This window comes from Cebus imitator, unplaced genomic scaffold (assembly GCF_001604975.1).
Source record: "Cebus imitator isolate Cc_AM_T3 unplaced genomic scaffold, Cebus_imitator-1.0 Scaffold16, whole genome shotgun sequence".
NCBI lineage: Eukaryota > Metazoa > Chordata > Mammalia > Primates > Cebidae > Cebus > Cebus imitator.
The window spans coordinates 1,148,369-1,170,220 of record NW_016107331.1 but is presented as its reverse complement, the minus strand read 5'-3'; the positions used below and the strand labels follow the sequence as shown (position 1 = coordinate 1,170,220).

General features: G+C 37.8%; 1 protein-coding gene across 4 annotated transcripts in view; it reads right to left on the bottom strand.

The window, feature by feature from the left end:
- Positions 1 to 6,044: 6,044 nt before the first annotated feature.
- The window catches only part of FAM151B (family with sequence similarity 151 member B), a 59,549-nt gene continuing 43,741 nt past the window's right edge, over positions 6,045 to 21,852 (bottom strand). For all 4 annotated transcript variants that reach the window (XM_037731060.1, XM_017507456.2, XM_037731063.1 and 1 more), the window contains one exon: positions 6,045 to 6,333. In XM_037731060.1, coding sequence (XP_037586988.1) covers positions 6,174 to 6,333 — 160 coding nt within the window. In that variant the 3' untranslated portion in view covers positions 6,045 to 6,173. The remainder of the gene's footprint in view (positions 6,334 to 21,852) is intronic.

The following is a 21,852-nucleotide window of genomic DNA, read 5'->3' as shown; positions in this document are numbered from 1 at the left end:
TTTTTTTTTTTTTTGAGACAGATCTCGGTTCACTGCAACCTCCACCTCCCAGGTTCAAGCAATTCTTCTGCCTCAGCCTTCGAGTAGCTGAAACTACAGGTGCATGCCACCATGCCCACCTAATTTTTGTATTTTTAGTAGAGACCGGATTTCACCATATTGGCCAGGCTGTTTTTGAACTCCTGACCTCGTGATCCGCCTGCCTTAGCCTCCCAAAGTGCTGTGATTACAGGCATGTGCCACTGCACCCAGGCCATAACCTTTATTTCTTGAGCCTCTCCATCCCCTTTTGGTGTCACCTTAATTCAGGCCTTCATCTTCTTTCACTTTGAGGATTCCAGATCTCCCAAGTGATTTCCTCCATCTCACCATCATTATCACTTTTCTAACATTCAAAACTGATAATAACGTTTTCCTACTTAAAGTAGTACAAAAACTCCCACTCCCTAAGAGAAAAGAAGGCAACTCCTTTCCCCAGAAAATGAATCTGGTTCCTGCCTCATACGGTGATGCCTCCAGAAACTCTTCTGAGCAAGTTGATCAGGATCTTTCCTGCTTGGCTCAGGTGGGTCAGCCCGAAAGGTCCTTCCCCATCAGTCTACCCAGTGAATCTTACTCATCTTTTAAGACACAGCTTGTGTCCCCTCCCAATTAAAACAGACTGCTGTCTCTTCAGGGACTATACCACAAGCCATGTGTTGTTCCATCCAGGATTTTTAGCAAATATTCAACTTATCATTTACAAGTCTCTCTCCCATGACTAGACTACTGTAAGCTCCATTTCTGAATTATATAGGGACAATTTTGGAATTATTTGTACAGCCTCAGCACATCAGACCTTGCTTAGATGACTGTCCCTTCCCTCCCTATCTGACCCCGGACTTCCTACTGAGCTGTGAAGTCTTGACAGGAGATTCCCTCATGAAAGACACAGGTGACTGGACAAGCTGGTTCCCCAGACCAAAGGTTGATGGGTATAAAGAGGTAATTACTATGAAGAGTGAGAGTGACACTAATGTGGAACACTAGGACACTAGAGCCTGAGCTCCCTCAGATCCTGCCGTAAATAACAAGGTCAGAGAAACAGCATTTGTCTATATATTGACTAGGTACTTAATTTTTAAAAAAATTACAGGAAAAAACAAAACAAAACAAAACAAAACCATGACCCCAACTCCAATAAACAAGCAAATTAAAAACTGTTCCAAGTTACTTTTAATCATTACCCACTGGATAAGTACATATCTGGCTAATTAACAAATTATACCATTCTTACAGGACAATGAGCTACTCTATTAAAAGCCTTTGAATTTTTGAACAATTGATTTTCTTTCTTTTCTCTCTTTTTTTTTTGAGATGGAGTTTCACTCTTGTTGCCCAGGCTGGAGTGCCATGGTGGGATCTTGGCTCACCACAACCTCTGCCTCCCGGGTTCAAGCTATTCTCCTGCCTCAGCCTCCTGAGAGTAGCTGGGATTACAGACATGCGCCACCATGCCTGGCTAGAACAATTGATTTTCTTATTAAAGTCTCTTTTGGAGTTAGGATTGCTTTGTCAGTCTTGGGAAATAGGCTTTGGATATTATATGGTATCACCACCAATATATTAGACATGAACTTAGAGGAGACAAATAGGTGGCACTTAACTATTATGTTGTGCATTTGAACTTCTTTGCAAAAATTTTCTACACATACGAAAATATACACTTTTACATATTTATGCTCTTTTACAACCTGCAGTATGCTGTAACATCTTTCCATATTAATAAAGGTTGGGCCGGGCAGGATGGCTCGCATCTGTAATCCCAGCACTTTGTGAGGCTGAGGCAGGCAGATCACCTCAGGTCAGGAGATCGATATCAGCCTGGCCAACATGCTGAAACCCCATGTCTACTAAAAATACAAAAAAAATTAGCCAGATGTGGTGGCACATTCCTGTAATTCCAGCTACTCGGGAGGCTGAGGTGGGAGAATCACTTGAACCCAGGAGGCGGAGGTTGCAGTGAGCCGAGATTGTTCCACTGCTCTCCAGCTTGGGCAAGACAGTGAGACTCTGTCTCAAAAAAAATAAAAAAGGTCACTTTTTCAGTTTCTGCATAGCATTCTATTGCATTTCAATACATCGAGGCCTTTAAAATATTATTGAAAATGGATATATCATTTACATACAGTAAAACGCACAAATATTAAATGTTACAATTCAGTAAGTTTTCTGCCTTGCCTACGTACACATCAAAATAACCACCACCCCGGAACAAGATACAGAACATTTTCAACATCTAAAAAAGTTCCAGCATGCTCCATCCCAGACAATACCCCACAGAACGGCATAGGTTACTACTATTCTGACTTCTAGCACCATATATTAGTTTTGACCATTCTTGAACGTCATATAAATGGATCCAGATAGCATGTTTTCATTTGTGCCTGCTTTTCGTTTTGCATGCTGTTGTTAATAATCATCTTTATTGTCGCATCAGTTCAAACTGTTTTAGTGCTGTGTAGTAATTTCATTGCATGAATCTACCATTATTTATAAATTCTCTCGCTGATAAAAGTTGGGGTTGTTTCCAGTTTTTGGCTATTAAGAATACAATATTTATGAACATTCTTTTACAAGTCTTTAAATGCAAGCATATGAGCTCTTTTGAGTACATGGCTATTCAGAGTGGCTGGGTCTTAAGGTAGAGATATACTTATCTTTATTAGAAACTGCCAAACTGTTTTCCTTTTTTTCCTAAAAGGTGTTTTTTGTCTTTATAATATTAATCTTTCTAGTAGGCATGTACTGGCATTTATTGTGACTTAAACTTGGCTTTCCTAAATAAGTAATGCTGTTGAGTTCCTTTCCATATTCTTCTGGCCATTTGCTTTTTTTTTTATGTGAAGTATCCAAGTCTTTTGCTCATTTTCAGTCTCTTTTGTGTGTGTGTTTTCTTAACAGTTTACAGGAGTAATATACTGTCAGATATGCGTCAATGATGTCTTTTCTTGAGAAGTTTTAAGTTTTGACTAAGCCCATTTATTAACATTTCCTCTTATGCCTAGTGTTTTCTGGGTTATAAGAAACCTATGCCTACTCCAAAGTCATGAAAACATTCTCCCTTATTCTCTTCTAAATGTTTTAAGATTTTAGCTTTTACATTTTGGCCTAAGATCCATCTCAAATTATTTGTTTATGGCATGACATAGGGATCAAGGTTTCTTTTTTTTTTTTTTTCCATATGGATAGCCATTAAAATTTTACTTTTCAACAGAATACATTTTATAATTCTCTTATGTGTTTTTGTTCCTGAGAACAATTTAAAACATACCTTTAATTATTAATCTAAGTGAGGCTTGATGTGGTGGCTCACGCCTGTAATCCCAGCACTTTGGGAGGCCAAGGCAGGCAGATCACATGAGGCCAGGAGTTCAAGAACAGCCTGGCGACATTGTGAAATTGTGTCTACTAAAAATACAAAAATTAGCCAGGTAATTACACTCCTGTAATTCCAGCTATTTGGGAGGCTGAGGCATGAAAATCACTTGAAAGCCAGAGGTGGAGACTGCAGTGAGCCAAGATTCTATCACTGCACTCCAGCCTGGGTGACAGAGTAAGACTCTGTCTCCAAAAAAAAAAAAAAAAAATTAATCTAAGTGATATCAGGCTAATAGATTTCTCAATATATAATTTTACCATATTAATATTTTTAAAAATATTATCAAAGGTGGGATAATTTGTAGTAAAAATAATATTCTCAACAAGAGATTTTTACTTCAAACTTCAACAAAAGGCAGTTTATTGCCGGGCGCGGTGGCTCACATTTGTAATCCCAGCACTTTGGGAGGCCGAGGCGGGTGGATCGCGGGGTCAAGAGATCAAGACCATCCTGGTCAACATGGTGAAACCCTGTCTCTACTAAAAATACAAAAATTAGCTGGGCATGGTGGCACACGCCTGTAGTCCCAACTACTCGGGAGGCTGAGGCAGGAGAATTGCTTGAGCCCAGGAGACGGAGGTTGCGGTGAGCCGAGATCGTGCCATTGCACTCCAGCCTGGGTAANAAAAAAAAAAAAAAAAAAGGCAGTTTATTTATAAATTCACTTGCCTTTAGTAATGCATGGTCTTTGTAGAAGATTTATAAGTTAATTTTAAAAAATTATTCTCTATAGCAGTTGGTGAAATTTCATAATGAAATTGCATCTTTTGACTTTGGCAAACAACCATGGATAGTAAAGTTTTAGGTATTATTTGACAAGAAGCATTTCATTCGACTAGAGCTGAATTTGCAAGTGAAAATACTATAATTGTCTTTAAGTATTTATATGTGTACAATGTTTCATGTTGTATCTCTTAGTGCTATCTATCTATAATAGACATGATCACAGGATAAATCTAAAAGAAGAGAAACTAACTTTACTGAGCATTCCCTATGTCATTGAGCTAGATGTCTCTACTACACGAATCTCACATAATCCTCACAACAAACCTACAAGAGAAATGTCATTTCCCCACCTCCATTTTATAGACAAGTGAGCCTAGAGTCAATGGCGTTACAGATTTCCCAAAGTCTATGGCTAGTAAGGGATAGAGCTGTGGCTGTAATGAAAATCTGTCTGAATTCAAAACGGAAATTCTAGAACTATGTTATTCTCTGAGAGAAAAATGGTTGATTAATAAAAAGCAAATTATATATTTTAGGACATTCACTAGTAAAATATTTCTTAATAAATCAAAGCAGCCACATATTTTTTCTGAATGTTTTTCTCAGGACTGTGCCAGGTACTGTAAAAGATACTTAAGCATGAACCTTTGCCACAAAGGAATTTACAGTCTAGCTGAGGAGACATAGCTAACATGCACAAGTCAATTAGTGAACATAACTAAATGGTTAACATTAATGGTTAAAGTAAGATCTAGAAGCCACTGATGCTGAATAAATTTTTTTAATGAAGAACTGTGTTGGAGCACAACAAATTGACATTTAGGTGGGACTGCATTATGAAGGGTCTTGAAAGAGGAAAAATGAGTAAAATTGAGTTTAAGCCCTTGAAGGTCTTTGATTTGGCATAAAGAAAGAGGTATTTAAGAAAGTTTTGGCTGGGCACCGTGGCTCATGCCTGTAATCCCAGCACTTTGGGAGGTGGAGGCTGGCAGATCACCTGAAGTCAGGAGTTCAAGACCAGCCTGACCAACATGGTGAAATCCCATCTCTACTAAAAATACAAACATTAGCTGGGTGTGGTGGCGCATACCTGTAGTCCCAGCTACTCAGGAGGCCGAGGCAGGAGAATCACTTGAACCTGGGAGACGGAGGTTGCAGTGAGCCATGATCGCACTACTGCACTCCAGCTTTAAGCGACAGAGCAAGACTCCATCTAAAAAAAAAAAAAAGAAGAAGAAGAAAGTTTTGTTTAGCAGAAAAACTCAAAAACTCAGGTTATCTCTGAGAAGAGTGTGAGAAATAAAGCCATGAAAAAAGTAGTTAATAAAATTCTAGTAGTAAAACAAGGACCTGAGTGAAGGTAGTGGCAGTAAGAAACTTGGAAAACAAATGATATACGACAAAGACTAAAACTTCTCTCCAACAGTATATTGTTCACTATAAGTCAGATATTATAAAAATAATATAAAAAATATACTTAGCCACTAGCATGCTTCCCAATCATATGGAAATTCTAGATCTAATTTATAGTTTCAGGAAACGGATTAATAGATCTTGATATGAGACAGCTGCTCACCCCTGTGAAAATTAAAAACATTTAAAAAGCCCTCTTCCTTTTTGATTATCTCTGAAATAACCAGTTTTCTAGGAAAAAGGAAAAGTGCCATCTTTTTCATAATCTCTGCAATGCAAGTGTCAAGCAAATGTGATTTATACCTGTTTTATGACATACAGATTCTGCCAATTATTTTCAGTTTATCAAAACCACTTTTTATAAAGGGGTGCAGAGTATCGTTTTCCTGAATTATTATTAGACTAGGCCTACATGTGCAAATAAATCTCTTCTTTCCAAATCTTGTATGTAAGTGCACTATTATAAGGCCATATGCCCACAGAGTAAGCACACAATAAGTGTTTCTTGATTAGATGACTTGGAACATAAACCAGTAACCATGGTAATTAATTCAGACCAATGCAGAGAAAGATTATGAAACTAAAACACAGGAAACAATTGAGGAGAATCTTCTTAGAGATTAACTTTGATTCCAATGGCTTGTTTAAATTCATGGTTTTGTGGTTCCAAGATGTCATAGAAAACTTGGTTTTTGTCAAAATGGTCTCTAATGTAAAGTAAATCTTCAATGGAATAGCTATCATTTCTTCCGGTCCAAATAGTCAGGCTGTACCTGCATTGAAATAAAACAGAATTATATAGTTAAAAGCGCAAGATAAAGTGATGAGTCATTCCAATCAGCCTAAAAATACTTTCACTTGTCTCTAACTCAAATGCACACAGATGAAAAAATTAATCAGCAATGGTGTAACTGTACTTTCCTATTTCATTCTTTCATCAATATCAGAGGGATGAGAGACAAAAAATATTCACACTGCTGTTGTTTAAATGACATAACTGCTCTATCTGCATTACAGGAATGTTAAATGAACTAAGAAAGCAGGCTGGTGGCATGAGAAATGGGTCTAATTTTGAAAAAAGGAATCAAAGAGACTGTGTGGCTGATGGAGGAATCTGTAACCCCGGTTTGTTCAGGAGCCTGGTCTGAGTGAAAAGCACAATGGTAAGGGATTGTGAAGATACACAAATGTCAGTGACATCCACAGCACTTATGGTCATATATGTAGGCCCTGCTGCTTCTTTTGGAGGTTTCTGTATGAGACACAAGAGTGCCAAGAGATGTCACTAAGAATGGCAAATAGAATACACTTAGAAGTTTTTCTGAAGAGCTGAAAACCAATAACCTACGTAAACTCATTATGGATGTAAGAGTATGCTCAGAATGTTTATGTTACTTAAACTGTACATTTTTATTTCTTCTGGTGACACTACTACTGTTGCATTAAAGTCTGGGGAAATGCAAAGCTGCTAAGCGGTTTCATATTTATATTCCCCACAAACTTGTCAGAATCCAGGGGAAAATTTCCAAAGCATTTTTTCTACTGGTGATAAGAAATAACTGCCTAACCAAGGCATATTTTCTTGTCACACTGACACATTCCTGCCCTTAAGGATGGTGACATTCATCATTCGGGAAATATAACAGAGGAAGGTAATTTGGATATCGTCCCACAGCAGTATCATATGACAAACCAAAAAGAATTTAAACTACAGCTAAGGACACAGAAAAAGAAAAATGAAAATTAGTTCTGAAACCTGTAGTTTTTGCTAAAATGGAATCTTTATTACTTTATCTGGGCACCATGGTGACAAACCTTTATAGAAAGGCATGGTTATGAGCATTCAGATTAAAAGAAGAGCTTCCCAGTATAATTTTGCCTCTTAACATTCACTTCATTGTATTTAGATTGAAATGGAAAAAAAAAATTGCCTGAGGGTAAACTGTATTCATTGATATCAATTCTCAAACTTCATTTTTTTACTTTATTGTGAAATAACACACATAATTCTTCAGATTGTGGTTTTGATTTAAAAAAAAAAAGCAGTACATATAACATAAATAGAAATTTTATCAGATTATTATAAAGTGAACTCCAGTGTAATCAAAACAAATAAACAGAACATGGCCAGCAGCTGAGGAAGCACCATGGTGTCACTGCTCTATCATAATTCCCTCTCCCTTCAAGTGGTCACGATCTTTAAGATTGTTAAGTACGTGACAGAGAAGGAAATGGGAACAATTACATAGTGAAAGAGACTGAGGAGACATGATAACTACATTCAGTGCATGTTCTTGGAGAGTTTTCTGGATCAGAAGGGAAAAAGAAGTATTGTTGCAATGGTTGGTAAAATCTGAATGGGGTCCGTGCCCTGTATGCTAGTGTTGTATCAACGCTGACTTCCTGATTGGGAGGCTAGACGGTGGTAATACAGAAGTGAGTCCTTTGGGACGGTATTCTCTGAAGTACTTAAGGATAATGAGGCTCAACCAGAAACACGTAAATAGAAAATTATACATCTGGAGAGAAATAATGGACAAATGCAGGAAAATGTTAACAACTGTGGAATTTGGGTGAAGGAGATGTGGTAGTTTTTGTGATTTTTCTGTAAATTTAAAACTTAAAAGAAAAATAACTGAAAATCACTCCTAAAAAAGACAGTATTAAAAAAAAAAATCCCGGGTGTGGTGGCTTAGCCTGTAATCCCAGCACTTTCGGAGGCCGAGGCAGGTGGACTGCCTGAGCTCAGGAGTTCAAGACCACCCTGGGCAACATGGTAAAACCCCGTCTCTACTAAAATACAAAAAATTAGCAGGGTGTGGTGGTACGCGCCTGTCGTCCCAGCAACTTGGGAGGATGAGGCATGGGAATCACCTGAGACCCGGAGGCGGAGGTTGCAGTGAGCCGAGATCACCCACTGCGCCCAGCTAAGGTTACAGAGTGAGACTCTGTCTCAAAAAAAAAAAGCAAAATGCCATAAAGTTAATTTTCAAATAAAAGATAGGGCAAAGTTACTCAAAGCAAACAAAAAGAAAGACAATATGCCTATTTGGTTAAAAAAAAAAAACAAAAAAAATCATTAAATAAGACCAAGAACACTGTGGTAGAGGTATCATTCTTAGTGAAGACACAATAGATGTGAATAAATAAATAGCATATAATGAACATTTTAAAAGCAAAAACTATGAAGGTGGGTGAGGAAATAGATATAAATACTTTAAGAGCTAGAGATGACATATATTTGTACATATGCAAAATAACACACTAATAAGGTTATTTATGGTAACACTGTAATATAAAATATTAGAACTATGCTAAATGCCCATCAAAAGGAGGCTGGTTAAGTCAATTATAGTGCATACATAAATATCATGCACCTAGGAAAGAAAAACAAGAAAGTTTACTTCAGAAAGAGCTTCATAATATATTAAGCTAAAAAGAGAAAAAGGAAGGAAAAGGAAAAAAATCAAAGAAAAGAACAAAACCAAAGGAGCAAAGTGTATAACATGCTATCTTTTGTTTTAAAAAGGGGACCAGGTGTGGTAGCTCACACCTGTAATTCCAGTGCTCTGGAGGCCAAGGCGGGTGGATAACTTGAGGTCAGGCATTCAAGACCAGCCTAGCCAACGTAGTAAAACCCTGTCTCCACTAAAAATAAAAAAAAATTAGCCAGGTGTGGTGGTGGGCTCCTGTAATCCCAGCTACTGGGGAGGCTGAGGCACGAGAATTGCTTGAGCCCAGGAAGCAGAGGTTGCAGTGAGCTAAGATTGTGCCACTGCACTCCAGCCTGGGCAACAGAGTAAGATTCCATCTCAAAATAAATAAATAAATAAAATAAAAATAAAAACAAAAAGGAGGGGAAATTATGACACTCTATTTACATTTACTCTTACATGTATAAAGAAAGTAACAACTATAGTTAGTGACACTGGGCAGGAAAACTGGGCAGATGAGAAAAAGGCTTTTCACAGTATAAGTCTATTCAGTTTTTGAACTAATTTTCTTCTTTGAAAAATTAAATTTAAAATACTTTTTTTTCTTGAGATGGTTTCGCTCTGAGTTATAGTCAATGTGTTCTAACAGGAAGACATGTAACATCAGTAACACTGCAGAATAGAAGTTTCTATCCCTCGAATACCCCACTGAAACACTGATTTTGACAACTACTTATATAGATAAAAGCACCTTTGTGGGAACCCAGGAGTCCAGTGGAAAGGTTCTGCTACTACACTGGAGAACACACATACAAAAAATCTGAGAACAGACACATTGAAGAAGGTAAAACATTTCACTTTACCCACATTACCCCTTCTCTAAGGCAGCACAGTTCAGTGCCAACAAAGACCTCCTTGGCCTGTGTATTCTCCTATGAGGAAAGTAAGAGTGTGGTAAGTACCTAGCTTCACTACCCATGTGGGATGCTGCTCAAGAGGTCCACCTCATCCTCTCACCCCGCCCAGAAGGCTGAAGGGATCAGCAAGGCTGATTAGTCCAGGAGCAACAGGAATTGGAAAGTGGGTAGAGGCTCACTTGTTTTTAATTTTAGTGGGTACATTGTAGGTATATATATTTATGGGGTACATGAAGTGTTTTGATATAGGCATGTAATATGTAATAATCACTTGAAAAAGGGGTTCCCATCCCCTCAAGTATTTATCCTTTGTGTTACAATCTAATTATACTCTTCTAGTTATTTTTAAATGTACAATTAAATGAACAATAGTCACCCTGTTGTGCATCACATACTAGGCCTTATTCATTCAAATATTTTTTCATATCCATTAGCCATTCACATCTCCCCCAACACCCACCACCACTACCTATCCCAGTGTCTGGTAAACCAACCTTCTCCTCTCTATCACCTTAGGTTCAATTGCTCCAATTTTTAGAATCCTCAAATAAATGAGAACATGTGATGTTTGTCTTTCTGTGCCTGGCTTATTTCACTTAACATAATGATCTCCAGTTCCATCCATGTTGTTGCAAATGACAGGATCCCATTCTTTTTTATGGCTGAATATATCCCATTGTATATAAGTGCCATATATATATACTTTAATCTATTCATCTGTTGATGAAAGAACACTTTGGTTGCTTTCAAATCTTGGCTATTGTGAATAGTGCTTCAACAAACATGGACGTACAGACATCTCTCGGATACGCTGACTTCCTTTCTTTTGTTTACATACCCATCAGTGGGATTGCTGGATTATATGGTAGCTCTATGTATACTTTTTTCCTTAAAAAACTAAAGCCCTCATACCAACAGCATACAAGGGTTCCCTTTTCTCCACATCCGGGCTAGCATTTATTGCCTGTCTTTTGGATAAAAGTCATTTTAATTGGGGTGTGATGATATCTCATCGTAGTTTTGATTTGCATCTCCCTGATAATCAATGATGTTGAGCACCTTTTCATATGCTTGTTTGCCATCTGTATGTCTTTTCTTGAGAAATGTCTATTCAAATCTTTTGTCCATTTAAAATCAGATTATTAGATTTTTTCCAGTTGTTTGAGCTCCTTATATATTCTAGTTATTAATCACTTGTTAGATGGGTAGTTTGCAAATATTTTCTTCCATTCTGTATATTGCCTCTTTACTTTTTTGACCATTACCTTCACTGTGCAGCTTTATGACTTGATGTGATCCCATTTGTCCATTTGTGCGTTGGTTGCCTTGCTTGTGGAGTATTACTAAAGAAATCTTTGCTCAGACCAATGTCTTGGAGGGTTTCCCCAGTGATTTCTTGTAGTAGTTTCATAGTTTGAGGTCTTAGATTTAAGTCTTCCACTTCTTTGGTTAATTCCTAGGTATTTAATTTTATTTGTGGCTACTGTAAGTGGGATCACTTTTCTGATTTCTTTTTTAATTGTTCACTGTTGGCATATAGAAATGTTAGTAATTTTTGTATGCTGATTTTGTATCCCGCAACTTTACTAAATTTGTTTATCAGTTCTAATAGTTTTGTGGAATCTTTAGGTTTTTCCAAATATAAGATCATATCTGAAAACAAGGATAATTTAACTTTTTCCTTTCCAATGTGGATGTCCTTTATATATCTCTCTTGTCTGACTGTTCCACCTAGGACTTCTAGTACTATGTTAAATAACAGTGGTGAAAGTGGGCATACATGTCTTGTTCTTGGCCTTAGAAAAAAGGCTTTCCATTTTTTCCCATTCAGCATAATACTAACTGTGGGTCTGCTGTATACAGCTTTTACTATGTTGAGGCATGTTTCTTCCATATCTAGTTTTTTGTGGGTTTTTATCACGAAGGGATGCTGAATTTTACACAATGATTTTTCAGCATCAATTTAAATGATCACGTTTTTTTGTCCTTCACTCGGTTGATATGATGTCTCACAGTGATTGATTTACATGTGTTGAACCAACCTTGCACCCTTCAGATAAATCCCACTTGGTCATGATGAATGATCTTTTTAATGTATTGGTGAATTCAGTTTGCTAGTATTTTGCTGAGGATTTTTGCATCAATTTTCATCAGTAATATTGACCTATAGTTTTTTTTTTCTTTCTTGAGATGGAGTCTCACTCGATTGCTCAGACTGGAGTGCAGTGGCATGATCTCAACTCACTGCAACCTCTGCCACCTGGGTTCAAGTGATTCTCCTGCCTCACCCTCCCAAGTAGCTGGGATTACAGTGTGCACCACAATGCTCAGCTAATTTTTGTATTTTTAGTACAGACACGGTTTTACCTTGTTGGTCTTCTGATCTTAGGTGATCTGCCTGCCTCAGCCTCCCAAAGTGCTGGGATTACAGGTGTGAGCAACTGTGCCCCACCTGATCTTTATTATTTATTGTCTTTACTAATTTTGGATTTGGTTTGCTCTTGCTTTTCTAGTTTTTAAGATGCATTGTTAGGTTATTTGAAGTTTTAAAAATTTTTGATGTAAGCACTTAGAGCTATAAACTTCCATCTTAGCATGGCTTTTGCTGTATCTGCTAGGTTTTGGTATGTTGTGTGTCTATTACCATTTGTTTCAATAAATTTTTCAATTTCCTTCTTAATTTCTTCATTGACACACTGGCCATTTAGGAGCACATTGTTTAATTTCCATGTATCTGTATAGTTTTCAAAATTCCTCATTATTGATTTCTAGTTTTATTCCATTGTGGTGAGAGAAGATGCCTGACGTTTTTGGAGTTGTTTTGTGATCTAACGTATGGTCTACCCTGGAGAATGATCCATGTGCTGAGAAAAAGAATATGTATTCTGCAGCTGTTGGATGAAATGTTCTGTAAATATCTATTAGATCCATTTGCTCTACAGTGCAGCTTAAGTCCAATGTTTCTCTACTGATTTGCTATCTGGAAGATCTGTCCAATGCTGAAAGTAGGGTGTTGAATTCTCCAGATATTATTGTATTGGAATTTATCTGTTTATAGATCTAATACTATTTGCTTTATATATCTGGGTGCTCCAGTTGGGTTCATATATATTTACAATTGTTATATCCTCTTGCTGAACTGACCCCTTTATCATTATACAGTTATCTTCTTAGTCTCTTAGTTTTTATGTTGAAATCTGTTTTTTTTTTGTTGTTTTTTGTTTTTTTGAGACAGGGTCTTACTCTGTTGCCCAGGCTGGAGTACAGTGGTGCAATCACTGTGGCCTCCACTTCAGCTTCCTGAGCAGCTGGTATAGGCACATACCACCACACTGAGCTAATTATTTTGTGTTGAAATCTGTTTTGTCTGATGTAAGTACAGCTACTCCTGCTCTTTTTTGGTTTCCATTGGCATGGAATATCTTTTTCCATCCCTTTCTTTTTAGTCTATGTGTGTCTTCATAGGTGAAGTATGTTCCTAGTAACCAACAGACGAGTCTTGTTTTTTTTAATCCAGTCACTCTGCTTTTGATTAGAGAATTTAGTCCACTTACATTCAATGCTATTATTGATAAGTAAGGACTTACCCCTGCCACAGTTTTTTATTTGTTTTCTGGTCATTGTGTGGTCTTGCCTTCCTTCTTTCTTTTCCTCCTGTCTTCCTTTTAGTGAAGGTGATTTTCTCTTGTGATAAGATTTAGCTTCTTGCTTGTTACTTTTTATGTATCCGCTGTATGGTTTTGGTTTGGGGCTACCATGAGGCTTGCAAATACTATCTTATAACCCATTATTTCAGCACTCTACTCATTCAGAGAAAACTTTTCTAGTAGTGAATTACAGAAACAATCCCTGGAAGTATGGTTTTTGTGTGTTAGTTTTTAACAAAAATATGTTAAAAGTTTTTAAAAGTAACAAGTTAAAAAAATAGAAAAAGCTTATTAAATAAGGATATAAAGAAAGGAAATATTTTTGTACAGCTATACAAGGTGTTTGTGTTTTAAGCTAAGTGTTATTACTAAAGAGTCAAAAAGGTTTGTTTAGAAAAAGCTTATAAAGTAAAAATATTAGCATAAGCTAAGGTTAATGTATTATTGAAGAAAAAGAAATTTTAAATAAATTTAGTATAGCCCAAGTATACAGTTTATAAAGTCTACAGTAGTGTACAGTAATGCTGTAGGCCTTCACATTAGCTCACACTCACTCACTGACAATTCCAGCGCTGCAAGGTCCTTTCATGGTAAGTGCCCTACACAGATGTGCCACTTATTTTATATTTTATATCATATTTTTACTGTACTTTTTCTATTGTTAGACACGTTTATATACACAGATACTTACTACTCTGTTACAATTAGCTACAGTATTCAATATAATAATATGCTGTACAAGTTTATAGCCTAAAAGCAAATGATTACATCATATAACCTAGGTGTAGGCAATTTAGGTTTGTATAAGTACATCCTATGATGTTCAAACAATGACAAAATCAGCTAATGGAAAAAAAAACTTTTTTTTTTTTTTTTTTGAGAGTCTTGGTCTGCCACCCAGGCTGGAGTGCAGTGGCATGATCTCAGCTCATTGCAACTTCTGCCTCCCAGGTTCAAGTGATTCTCCTGCCTCAGCCTCCTGAGTAGCTGGGATTACAGGTGCGTGCCACCACACCCAGCTGATTTTTATATTTTTAGTAGAGACAGGGTTTCACTATGTTGGCTAGGCTGGTCTTGAACTCCTGACCTCAAATGATCCAGCTACCTCGGCCTTCCTAAGTGCTGAGATTACAGGCCTGAGTCACTGTGCTCGGCTGACCTAATGAAAATTTCCTGAGAATGTATCCTCATCTTAAAGCAATACACGACTGTACTTCTTTAGACAATCTTTTCAGAATACGAAAAGTTTCTGTGTTAAAGGTAAGGATGTTTGGGCACTATTAGCAATATTATCTAACACTGTTCTAGAGTCCTCAATCTTGACTACTGACATTTCAGCTAGGTAATTCTTTAGTATGGGAGCTGTCCCGTGCAATGTAGCATGTCTAGAGCAGCATCCCTGGCCTCTACCACTAGCTGTTCAGTAGAATCCCTGCCCCCACCCCTCATCTTTTGTGTGACAACCAAAATGTCCTCAGGCATTGTCTGCTGGAGAGCCAAATCATCCCTACCAATAATACCAATAATCACTATTCTAGAGGTATTAACCACCATAAAAAAAATTAGAGACATAGAAGTTGAAAAGAGGTCAAATTAACATTATTCAAAGAGACTATAATTTTTCTTTTTTTGTTTTGAGACAGAGTCTTGCTCTGATGCTCAGGCTGGAGTGCAGTGACACAATCTCGGCTCACTGCAACAACCTTCACCTCCTGGGTTCAAGCAATTCTCCTGCCTCAGGCTCCTGAGTAGCTGGGATTACAGGTGTGTGCCACCACACCTAGCTAATGAGAGTATAATTTTTTGCTTAGAAAATCAATTTAAAGACTATTACAAATGGTGGGAGAATTTAGGATATACATTTAGACACAATATTCGTATCAATATAGTTGACTCTTGAACAACACAGGTTTTAACTGAGTGAGTCCACTGATATGCTGATTTTTTCCAACCAAATGAGAATGGAAAAAGTGTATTCACAGGATGTGAAATGTGGATATAAGGAGGCTAATTTCCTGTGTACTCAAATCCCACAGGAACAACTTGGGAACTTCAGTATGAGCCAATTTTGGTACATGCTAAGCATCCTTGAACCAATCCTCCACATATACTGAGGGATGACTGTATACAGAAATCTATAGCCTTCATATATATGTATATGCACTCTCTCTCTATATATAGCATATATATATATAAATACTCCTAGTATATACAGGTCATATATACAGGTCATATATATATACACACCTAGTATAAAGCCTTCATATATATATGCATACAGGTGCTGTTTCATCATAGAGGGCATTACAAGCCTGTACTTTCTGGAGAAGTAGTTTTGGTGTTTAAATACAAAAACAGTTACAAAAGGCAGCATTAAGCAGAGAGTCTTAGAGGTTATTTTAGTTACTCTGGTGTCAAGCGCCACCTAAATAACCTTGTGATGTGCTCTAATGTAATTAGTAATATGAATAATATATTACCAAGAGGAGTAGCTTCTAGAGAAACAATGCTTCTAAGAAGATAACAATATCCCACCTTTAAACAGGAAACTCATTTTGAGTGAAGCAATTGTGCCTGAATGAATCTTGCAACATCAAGAGAGCTTTTTGAAACAGGACACTATCACAACATTTCTGTGTCAGGGAACTCAACAAATGATGAACTGCCAATCCATTTTTGCTTCTAATTTAAGTAGTTGGTGAATCTATTCTGCTGTCACACCCATGAACCATGATGAAGTTTCAGTTCTTGACAGCATGCCTGTTCAAAGAGCAGCTCTGCTGATATGTTGAGGTCTTCTTTTTCGGTCTTAGGCAAACAAACACATAACCTTTGTTTGACACTCTGCTATCTATATTATTACATATATATCATAAGGACTTATAGTTCAAACAGGGGAGCATGGCAGAGGCTTAGTCCCAAATCTTTTTTTCTTGGAAACCATAAAAAGCATAAGGAGAACAATCATAACAGTAACAACAAAAACCTGTGAAATGAACACTATGCTTCAGCAAACCAGAGGCAGAGCGTATTAGGCTGTTCTTGGCTCGCTATAAAAAAAAACAAAACTGAGACTGGGTAATTTATAAAGAAAAGAGGTTTAATTGACTCACAGTTCTGCAGGCTTTACAGGAAGATGTGCTGACATCTGCTTGGCTTCCAGGGAGGCCTCAGGAAGCTTATAGTCATTCTTTCTTTAGAAGCTACTCCTCTTTTTAATATATTATTCATATTACTAATTACATTAGAGCACATCACAAGGTGATTTAGGCGGCACTTGACACCAGAGTAAGTAAAATAACCTCTAAGACTCTTTGCTTAATGTTGTCTTTTATAACTATTTTTGTTTTTGTTTTTTTTTTTTGAGATGAAGTTTCACTCTTGTTGCCCAAGCTGGAGTGCAATGGCACAATCTTGGCTCACTGCAACCTCCGCCTCCTGGGTTCAAGCAATTCTCCTGCCTCAGCCTTCCAAGTACTGGGATTACCAGCATCCACCACTGCACCCAGCTAATCTTTGTACTTTTAGTACAGACAGAGTTTCACCATCTTGGCCAGGCTGGTCTTGAACTCCTGACCTTGTGGTCTGCCTGCCTTAGCCTCCCAAAGTGCTGAGATTACAGGCTTGAGCCACCATGCCTGGCCAACTATTTTTGTATTTAAACACCAAAACTACTTCTCCAGAAAGTACAGGGTTCTAATGCCCTCTATGATGAAATAGTACCTGTATACATTTGTTTTTTCCATTTAACAACTATTAAATTCCTATGATGTGCTAGGCATTGTTTTATATGCTAAAGATTTGTGGATGATCAAGATAAACAAGGTTGCTGTCTTCATGCAATCTCACAAACATCAAATTATAAGAAAATTATCAGAAGCAAAATTAAAACACCTGGGTCCACCATAAAGACATTCTAGCCTTCAGTCTTTTAAAGTAGAAACATATTATCCAGATTTTGTTATCTGAAACACTAATATCAGCCTACATTGCTTTTACCATAAAAAGTACAGCCTACATAAATACTTCAGTGCAAATTTAAAAAAAAATAAATGTACTTTTCCTTTCTATCTCAAATATAAGCACTTCTAGGTCTGTAGGACTAACAATAATGTTCTGTAGATTTTTTTCTACAGAATAATTAGAAAAACAAGCAAACTCTATAATTTTGGAGGATGAATATAATTCTCAAAGCCAGTAAAATGAGAGTAAATAGGTATCTTTAAAAAATAACGAGTGGGTGAACTTGCAGTTACACAGGATAATAAGTCTAGAGATCTAATGGACAGTATGAGGACTACAGTTAATATTGTTATATTTGAAAAATTTGCTAAGAGAATAGATTTTAGGTGCCCTTATCACACACAGGACTACGTGAAAATCAATGTGACATCATTAAAAATAAAACCTAAAATATACCCAAATGGAATATAGGCTAGGCTGAATTCTCTCATAAATGTGGCCATAGTCTTATGGTACTTGTGCACATAATTATCTGAGTACTATGTCTCCAAGAATATAGAGTCCATCAGTATTGTAAATGTTTCTCAAATGGGGGGTAAGAAGATATATTCTCAAAAATTCTAGAGTTTTTGGGCCGGACGCGGTGGCTTATGCCTGTAATCCTAGCACTTTGGGAGGCCGAGGTGGGTGGATCACCTGAGGTCAGGAGTTCAAGACCAGCCTGGCCAACACGGTGAAACCCCATCTTAAAAAAATATATATATATATATACATATATATATATATATATATATATACACACACACACACACACACACACTCACATATAAACACACAAACACACACACACACATATATATATAAATTCTAGAGTTTTCAAGAGACTTTAAAATTTTAAATTTAATTTCAATAATCTTCTAAAAATTAATACAGTATGCTCTTTGATTTCAGTGCACTTCTCTGATACTAATGAAAACAAACAAAGCTAGAGGCAGAGTTAATAAATAAATGTGTTTGCAGAAAGAGAATGTCAAATAGCATCACAGGGTACTTTAACAATGAAGGTTGCCCCCTAAACTGTTTGTAACTAAGAATCTGACTGGTATAGTGTCTGGTATCATCTAATATTTCTCTTTAAGCATAATGCTAGCAGCCACTGACTCAAACTACTCTAAGTTCAATTCATCCACAAATATTTTTACACATCCATTTTCCCACATGCAAATGGAATCATACTATATCTATCATTCTGCATCTTATTTAGTTAATAATATATCTTAGAGATCATTCCATATTAAAACATAGGGTCTACTGCATTATCTATAACATATTCCATCATATGGGTGTACCATAATGTATTTAACAGTGTCTGACTTATAGATATTTAGACTGTTTCAAGTTTTTTATTACTACAAGCAATGGTTCCAGCATATCCTTGTACCTATGTCTCTGTGCTTATGTGAACTTCTATTAGTAAGACATGGCCTCATTAGTGAAATTCATGAGTATATGCCAAATTTCTCTCCAAGGAGGCTGCTGATCAGTTTATACTCGAACCAAAATGTTTGAGTGTCTGCTTCCACTACTCTCTACAACATAGTGAATTATTAAACTGGGGCTTTTTCTGATTAATTTGTAAAAATTCTTTATTTGTTGGAATTCTTTACATTTGTCTGACATATATATTGGGGGTCTTTTTACCGGTTACTTTCCATTTTTATGGATTCAAATGTATCAAAATCCCTATTACAGCTTCTGGGTTTTGTGCCTTACTACTAAGAAAGGTCTTCTCCATTATGAAACTATATTTAAGAAATTATCCCTTATATATTCTTTATGCATTTACTGTTTGATGTTCAAGTCTTTAATTCATTGGGAAAGTATTTTGGAGCAAGGAATAAGCAAAAGTGTCAGCATTGTTTTTCCTACATAGCCTGATGTCTTAAAACTAGTTATTGAACTTCTTGCTCTAATGATCAGAAAGGTCAGCTTGTTTCTACACTAAGCTCCATGACAGATTCTGAACTTTTCCTTTTGTTCTACTGACTAATTTATTAAAAGAAAAAAACAATAAAACAACTTTAATATCTATACTTTTATAATCTATTTAAATATTCAATAGGTGGTCCAACTAATTTTTATTACATATTAAAAGTTTTATTTAAAAAGATGTCTGAAAGCAGTATTATTTTTGAGATAGGATGTCACTCTGTTACCCAGGCTAGAGTACAGTGGTACGCTCTTGGCTCACTGTAGTCTCTGCCTTCCAGGTTCAAGCGATGTTCCCACCTCAGCCTCCTCAGTAGCTGAGACTACAGGTGCATGCCACCACGATTGGCTAATTTTTTCATTTTTTGTAAAGACAAAGTCTCACTTAATTGCCCACGTTTATCTTAAACTCCTGGGCTCAAGCAATCCTTCTGCCTCAGCCTCCCTCCCGCCTCTAATTCCAAAGGGCTGGTATTACAGGTATGAGCCACCACACCTGGCTGATTTGTGAAATTATGATGAAATTGAAAAAGAAGCCAATTTATCCACTCATAACTTTTTGTGAATGTATAACATAATGCAAAAGACAGCTAAGGGGTACCTGGCAAGATGGCCAAATAGGAACTGCTCGGGTCTACAGCTCTGAAGGCAGCTGATTTCTACATTTCCAACTTAGGTACCCAGCTCATGTCTTTGGGGCTGGTTAGACCTCAGTGGGGTGCAGCCCACTGAGGATGAGCAGAAACAGGGTGGGGCATCACCTCACCTAGGAAGCACAAGGGGTTCAGGAACTCCCTCCCCTAGCCAAGGAAAGCTGTGAGGGATAGTGCCCTGAGGAACAGTGCATTCCGGCCTAGATAATACTTTTCCCATGTTCCTTGCAACCTGCAGACCAGGAGATTCCCCTGGGTGCCTATACCACCAAGGCCCTGGGTTTCAAGCACAAAACTGGATGGCCCTTTGGGCAGACACTGAGCTAGCCTCAAGAGTATTTTTCATACTGCAGTGGTGCTGGAACACCAGCGAGACAGAACCGTTCACTCCCCTGGAAAGGGGGCTGAAGCCAGGGAGCCAAGTGGTCTAGCTCAGCAGATCCCACTCCCATGGAGCCCAGCAAGCTAAGATCCACAGGCTTGAATTTCTCACTGCCAGCACAGCAGTCTGAAGTCGACCTGAGACACTTGAGCTTGGTGGGGGGAGGGGCATCCACCATTACTGAGGCTTGAGTAGGCAATCTTCCCCTCACAGTATACACAAGGCCCCCAGGAAGTTCAAAGTAGCCCGTAGCCAGACTGCCTCTCTAGATTCCTCCTCTCTGGGGAGGGCATCTCTGAAAGAAAGGCAGCAGCCCCACTCAGGGGCTTCTAGGTAAAACTCCCATCTCCCTGTGACAGAGCACCTGGGAGAAGAGGTGGCTGTGGGCACAGCTACAGCAGACTTACACCTTCCTGCCTACTGCCTCTGAAGAGAGCAGCAGAACTCCTAGCACAGCACTCAAGCTCTGCTAAGGGACAGAATGCCTCCTCAAATGGGTCCCTGACCCCTGTGCCTCCTGACTGGGAGACACCTCCCAGCAGGGGTCGACAGACACCTCATACAGGAAAGCTCCAGCTAGCATCTGGCAGGTACCCTTCTGGGACGAAGCTCCCAGAGGAAGGAACAGTCTTTGCTGTTCTGTAGCCTCTGCTGGTGATACCCAGGCAAACAGGGTCTAGAGTGGGCCTCCAGCAATCTGCAGCAGACCTGCAGCAGAGGGGCCTGACTATTAGAATAAAAACTAACAAACAGAAAGAAATAGCATCAACATCAACAAAAAGGACATCTACACAAAAACCCCATCTGAAGATCACCAACATCAAAGACCAAAGGGAAATAAATCCATGAAGATGAGGAAAAACCAGTGCAAAAGGCTGAAAATTCCAAAAACCAGAACACCTCTTCTCTTCCAAATGACCACAACTCCTCGCTAGCAAGGGAACAAAATTGGACTGAGAATGAGTTTGACAAATTGACAGAAGTAGGCTTCAGAAGATGGGTGATAACAAACTCCTCCAAGCTAAAGGAGCATGTTCTAACCCAATGCAAGGAAGCTAAGAACCTCGAAAAAAGGTTAGAGGAACTGCTAACTAGAATAACCAGTTTAGAGAAGAACATAAATGACCTGATAGAGCTGAAAAACAGCACAAGAACTTCGTGAAGCATACACAAGTATCAATAGCTGAATCGATCAAGTGGAAGAAAGGATATCAGAGATTGAAGATCAACTTAATAAAATAAAGCTTGAAGATAAGATTAGAGAAAAAAGAACAAAAAGGAATGAACAAAGCTACCAAGAACTACAC